Source organism: Camponotus floridanus, unplaced genomic scaffold (assembly GCF_003227725.1).
Source record: "Camponotus floridanus strain SB8 unplaced genomic scaffold, Cflo_v7.5 scaffold11, whole genome shotgun sequence".
NCBI lineage: Eukaryota > Metazoa > Arthropoda > Insecta > Hymenoptera > Formicidae > Camponotus > Camponotus floridanus.
The window spans coordinates 1,519,551-1,526,707 of NW_020229226.1; the positions used below are offsets into that span (position 1 = coordinate 1,519,551).

The 7,157-nt window shown below is 32.9% G+C and overlaps 1 protein-coding gene across 1 annotated transcript; it reads left to right on the top strand.

Moving 5' to 3' along the window:
- Nucleotides 1-1,779: 1,779 nt before the first annotated feature.
- LOC105247956 (ATPase family AAA domain-containing protein 2-like) lies at nt 1,780-6,595 on the top strand. The gene is made up of 11 exons (XM_020026444.2): nt 1,780-1,933; nt 1,994-2,142; nt 2,390-2,659; nt 2,782-2,973; nt 3,701-3,882; nt 3,951-4,134; nt 4,211-4,396; nt 5,562-5,694; nt 5,773-5,871; nt 5,943-6,044; nt 6,176-6,595. Exons 1-11 carry the CDS (start codon nt 1,780-1,782, stop codon nt 6,484-6,486), a joined length of 1,962 nt encoding a protein of 653 aa, XP_019882003.2. The 3' UTR covers nt 6,487-6,595.
- The last annotated feature ends 562 nt before the right edge of the window (nt 6,596-7,157 follow it).

Sequence of the window (7,157 nt, forward strand, 5' to 3'; positions counted from 1 at the left end):
TTGTATGCGATGAGACGAAAACTCGTTTTCACCTTGGCTGTTTCGAACAGTCTAAAAAGCCGATTTTCTTCAATATAACCGTTTAAACAATACGTACGTTTGTTGAATTGTACGTGTATACACATACAGGGCGCTATCCATCTTCTACCGTTTAAACCATACAATCGAATATAGGAGAGAGCTATAAGGAATAAACTTTATCAATAAAAGTTATGTGATCCACAAGTAATATCTTTCTTAGGGATATGCGTCATTATTGTCCAGATGTGACGAATTTTTAATTTGCAATCGCGTGATTGAAAGGTAATCTAAACTTTGTTAGTAGGATATTCGTTTTGCGCGTTAGGTGATAGTGATGCAATTTTTTTCATAGCAATGAAATTTTGTAGTTAGCATAAAAATTCGTTCTATTCGGCGATTGGATAATTCGTCGAAATTCGATTGTATTATTTGCGAAATTTTCTAGTGGCTAGAGAGTCGAAAAGACTGAGATTTAGAAGAAAAAAAAATGTTTTTTAACGTTCGTTACGAAGTTTGTACGAAATACGCATCTTAAAAATTCGAAAAGAAATTAGAAAAGGAAGAATAGGAGAAAAGAAAGATCACTGTAATGTTGTCATACGATGTTATCATCGATTCTCTGAGACGCGCGATGATGGATTCCCATCAGTGGGAATTGTATAAGTATTTGCCAAAGAAGTAACGACAGATAATGCTCTAGCAAAACTCTCTTCTCACATATAATTATAATCATTGTAAGGCATTAAGCATAAATTGCAAGGAAAAACTGCCGAGCGGATGTGTGATTTTTCTTTTAGCGATTACGATTTACATTCCGCTTCGAAATAACGATCCAAAAAAACTTTTCGCGATTATATTCTTGGTGCTATTTTCAGACACACTGTCATTTCACTATCACTCGCGTGAATTGTGAATCCGTATATATATATATATATGTACATACATATATATAAATATGTATATATAAATATGCGCTATCAGATTAAGAAGTTATCTCGTTATTAGTAACACTGCCGATTATGAACGAGCGTTATCATATTTATCTTTCTTTTTTGTTTCTCAATATCTCTTAAGACTACTTTTTACGACGAATAAAGTTGACACTTTGTCAACGCGTTTGAGCTGTAGCATATCAAATCTGGCAATTTGTTTCTATTGACATAGTAGATAGTAATCTTAAGAAAATCCACACATACATATACACAACAAGTTGAAAAAGATACGGACGAAAAGCGACGATGCATCCACTGCCTTATTTATTTTACCATAAATATATATATTATACATATATATATATAAGTAACACATTTTATAGTCATACATATAGTGAAATAAAATTTCGTAATGCAATTAATTTATTTGCGGTTATTCTTGTTCCTTCCAAAATATTTCTCTGTTTGTTTCATTGTGAAATTATCATTTTGCATATTTATTTCTGCAAAAACATACGAACGCTATTGTATCAATGCGGTAGTCGATTTGTATGACCTTCCGTTTGTTAACCGGCGATACGTCAAAAATAATGAAATTAAGCAGTAACCTCTCGTAACTTTTTAAATAAAATCTGTATAAAAATTCTAGTAACGATAATTCGATCGTAAGATCATCCAGAATGCGCGAATAAATCGAGAAATTTGTATCGAGATGTCGACAATAGTAAAAATGTCATTCTCGTATTGACTATGCATAATAGAGAAGCAAACGGAAGTGAAAATAGATCGGCGGTTCGTTTTTAGAGTTTTTGAAGAAGAGAAGAAAATGTCCATCGCAAAAGATTTCTCGTGCATCGGAGGATTGGAGAAGCACATTAGAATCGTAAAAGAGATGGTTCTGTTCCCGCTGATGTACGGAGACGTGTATGCCAAGTTTAATCTCAGACCGCCTCGTGGCTTACTGTTCTATGGCCCTCCAGGTAATATTTGTATATAAAATGAACGTTATTGAATCTCCTCTTATATTTATTCTTCGTCAGGAACGGGAAAAACCCTCGTAGCCAGCGCTCTAGCGACCGAGTGCAGCAATTCCGAACGCAAGGTTTCCTTCATTTCGCGCAAGGGTTCCGATTGTCTCAGCAAATGGGTCGGAGAAAGCGAAAAGAAGCTTGAGAAGATTTTCTCGTTGGTCAATGAAATTCAATCTTTATATAATTCTTATATTTTTTCTTTTTTATATATTTATTATTACCCGATTTATGCGACACGCGTTTCAGATATAAGATTGAATCTATAAATTTTTTTCCTCTCTTCAAACTCGAATGCTTTATGCAAATTGTGTTACAAAGCAAAAGATATCTTCAAAAAGAGATTTTATGCATGTAAATTCGAGAGAACATCTTCGAGTCAAAGAATATGTGTTTCTTTTTCTTCAGGCACAACAGACGAAACCGTGTATAATTTTTTTCGACGAAGTGGATGGTCTCGCTCCTGTAAGATCAAGTCGGCAAGATTTCGTTCATGCTAGCGTAGTCTCTACTCTCTTGGCTTTGATGGATGGTTTGGACAATAATTCCGAGATCATAGTGATAGGCGCGACTAACAGGATCGACGCGATCGATCCCGCTCTGAGGAGACCTGGTAGATTCGACAAAGAATTATATTTCCCTTTACCTTGTTACAGCGCCCGAAAAGAGATACTTTCGGTATTATTTTCATAATAAAAATATAAGAATAATAAAGGAAAAGGAACTGATAAAATTTGACAAAATAAAATATAAAAAAAATTGATGGAAAAATATATTAATGATTTGTAACGTGGTGATAGGTACACATTAAAAGTTGGAAACAGAAACCGGCGCAGAAATTTTTAGCGTATCTGGCGTCGAATACATTGGGATTCTGCGGCAGTGATCTACAGGCACTTTGTGCCGAAGCAGTTATGTGCTCGGTTCGCAGAAACTATCCGCAAATCTATAATTCGAAATCCAAGTATCACATCAACGAACGCCATCTCAAAGTAAGACATCTGTCATTTGTAACACAAATATCAATCGAATCTGTTGAACGAATTAAATAAATAACGCAGAAGTTACTTTATAAGAAAAATACATAACATAATTACATAAAGATGTTATGTATAAATAAATAAAAAATATAAATACATAGAAACTTTATAAACTTTATAACAAATTAATAAATTATCTTAATATCGCTAGTCAATTAATTAAAGAATCATTGGAAATAATCGACCAAACCTAGTCAGAATTTTTGTTTATTAATTACGATGTTTCGACCATATGGTTATGGTCCTTTTCAAGTATATACTGGAAAATGAAATTAACAATTAGATTTTTCAACGGTTTGAATAAACAGTACACACACGAATTAAATGTGAACAATTTGTACATACAGATCAAAAGATAGATATAAATCATAGTATTGTAAATTGCACAAGTCACGTTTGCAAGATCATTACATCTTACTAAATTTAAAATCGAGAGAAAATTGTTCACATTTAATTCGTGTGCGTACTGTTTATTCAAACCGTTGAAAAATCTAATTGTTAATTTCATTTTGCAGTATATACTTGAAAAGGATCACAATCATATGGTCGAAACGTCGTAATTAATAAACAAAAATTCTGGCTAGGTTTGGTCGATTACATTATTTCCAATGATCCTTTTATAATAAATGTTATAAAAACTTTTGCGAGAAATTAAACAAATTAAATTCAATTTCTCAAGGTGGAAAAGGAAGATTTTCTGAAGGCGCGTCAAAATATCGTTGCTGCGTCCCATCGCGTTATCGTTGCGCCCATCAAGAGTTTACCCTCCAAGATCCAACCGTTGTTGCAGGAAGATCTAGCGGAAATCCTGTCGCGATTACAAACACTTTGTCCAACCGGCATGCTAACTTCCGATAACATGTAAGTACCGCAAGATAAATATCTAGGAACGGAATCAAAATTAAATCTACCAAAATTAATCCAAATAGAACAGGCAAAGCCATGTCCAAATCGAATGGCTGTCCGCGAATCTTGCTATGCGGCGATGATTCCCACACTCGACACCTGGGACCGGCATTGCTGCATACCCTGGAACATTTACCTTGTCATATTCTGGATGTCACGACACTGTTCGAGGAAACAGGCAAAGCGGTTGAAGAAGCTATAATACAAGTAGAAAAGGATTATTCTTTTCTCTTTCCCGTTCCTAGATAAGTGTCAAACAATAATCATTTTGTCGTGATAACAGAAGATCAAAGCCACACGTCGCACTTTACCAGCGCTGCTGTACATTCCTGGTGTTCTGTCTTGGTGGGACTTGGTGAATGAGACAGCGAGGGTGATTTTTACTTCGTTAATGCGCGGTCTCGACCGATCGGTGCACATGCTTGTGTTAACGACCGTCCATTGTCGACGAGTCGATCTGCCATCGGAGGTTGACTTTCTTTTCTCAATGTGTTTTATTATATACAGGGTGGGCCATTTTAAGTGATCCACTCAAATATTTCGGAAAATAATGAAAAATCAAAAAAATGTTTCAGATAAAAGTTGTATGGCTTGAAGGGGGCCATCAGATAGTGGCAATGATTTGACCTTGGAGAGTCATTTGAAGATGACGTAAATGAGGTAACCTTCAATTTCTTAAATGGAATTTCCTATTTTTTATTACATATTCGTGTAGCTTATCTCGAGAGCTTTCCAAAACACTATAATAAAGTATTTCTTCATTGAGTACTTTTCGAGTTATGAGGCTTGAAATCATTTCTTAATTTTGTATAAACCGTAAAATATCTAGTAAAATATTCATTTTTCGATTATCTTGCTTTAATACTTTTATGTACAAAATAATGAGAGAAATCAATTGGTGTAAAAAAAACATATAGTTGTTTCAAAGAAAAAATATGTAATTGTTAATTGCAAATTACATATTTTTTCTTAAAAATAACTATGTGTTTTCTTTACACCAATTGATTCCTCTCATTATTTTGTACATAAAAGTATTAAAGCAAGATAATCGAAAAATGAATATTTTACTAGATATTTTACGGTTTATACAAAATTAAGAAATGATTTCAAGCCTCATAACTCGAAAAGTACTCAATGAAGAAATACTTTATTATAGTGTTTTGGAAAGCTCTCGAGATAAGCTACACGAATATGTAATAAAAAATAGGAAATTCCATTTAAGAAATTGAAGGTTACCTCATTTACGTCATCTTCAAATGACTCTCCAAGGTCAAATCATTGCCACTATCTGATGGCCCCCTTCAAGCCATACAACTTTTATCTGAAACATTTTTTTGATTTTTCATTATTTTCCGAAATATTTGAGTGGATCACTTAAAATGGCCCACCCTGTATATATATAATTTCGCTATTCTATTCGTATTTTAAAATACATTCACGTTCGAATAACTGTATTTATATTTTTTAAATCAAATATATTACATTGAAAAAATCTATTAAAATGAAAGATTGGCAAAATTGTGAAATTTTTAGAAACATCATTATTGAAATTTCTCGAACATATTAATATATATTCGTAATATTATTTTTATTCGTACAGAGTAAAACGCATAATCATCGGTATCTTATCATAGATTGCAGAATTGTATGATGATAATCGCGGAGAGGTGTACGAAGTGAGATCGCCTTCACCGCAAAAGCGACGCTCCTTCTTCAAACAATTATTTCTTCATGGATCCGACAGTCCTTCCAATTGCTCCTCGCAAGGTGATTATCCATCTAAAATAATCACACGGTTTATTATTATTATTACATTAACGATAAATCGGTTTCTGACAAACGTAGCGGATCTGGTACAAATCCTGAGCCCGAAGAAATTCAAGGGTGAAAATAACAGAAAGCTGCGAAGCTTCGTATGTTCTAGCGATTCAAACGGATTTTTAGGTACGTATTTAAAAGTACAAATTTTGCACACAAGATCGTTAATAAATGTATACATATGCAATGATTTCAAGAAATAAGCGCGGCACGCACGACCAGAAAGGTTAAAACGGAATCGAAAGCGCGAAATAAGCTCGGAACTATACGATCCTTACATTCGACGTTTTCCAAATCGAGTAATTACCGAGTGATAATTTTATAAATTTAATTTATATTTACAATACACAATTTCTTGAAATTTATTAATGCGAATATATTAATTATAAATTTTAATCGCGATTTATAATTTTACAAATTTGCTTGCTAGGGACAAATATCAAGAGAGAATGCAACGCATCAGGTGAAGGTCCGCCATCAAAACGACAGAAATTAACATCCGGTACATCTTCGTCTCGATCCAGCGCTGAAAAGTTTTTCAACTCGCAAATAGATGACTTGATTGAAACAATCGTTCGATCAACCGACGAATGGCCGAGTCATCTATTGGAGAGTCTGTTCTCTTCCCTTGAACTCACAATAGAGAATAATGGAGATTTGCGTACGATAGTGAACGAATACGTTGTACGTTACGAGGAACTCAAACGAGCTAAAATGCGTGCGAAACAGGAGGAAGATTAATTTAATTAATTTCGTAAAAAAAACGTCTCTTCGCTTGTCAATTGTCGCTGTGATGTCTAAATATGATGCGAAATGCATCGCGATAGCCGGCAATAAATTTGTGAATGTATTATAATATTACAGTGTAATAAACAATATTCTGAATTTTTTACTTTACAAGATATTCCTTTTTTTTTGCTATCATGAATTGTATATCTTTGATCAAGATTTGAATAATTTTTGGCGCATCATAATTTAATTTCTTAAAATCTAAAAATCTATAACTAAATATTCTAATATTTAATATTCCAACATCTCTAATATCTATGACTAAATCTATAACTAAATATTAAGTACATAATTATAAAATACATAATAATAAATATCCATTTTTAAAATTTAAATTATGAGCATTAAATTAAGAGCAGGATTATTTAGTTTAGAAATGATTTGAAATTGGCTTTATTCAAAAATTAAAATATTATTTGTAATCTCATTTGATTTTTCAAAGCAATTTCCAAATAATTTATAGCAGTGATTTTCTTTCAATGTTTTTAATGTCAAAATTTTCTTCGAAAATCGTTTTCGTATTACAACGCCAAAAATTATTGGTATTTTTCCTCCTTTTCCTTTTAATAAAATATATTTTATGTTTGATAAATGTTTCCTGACTCGCATCATATGTTTTATGC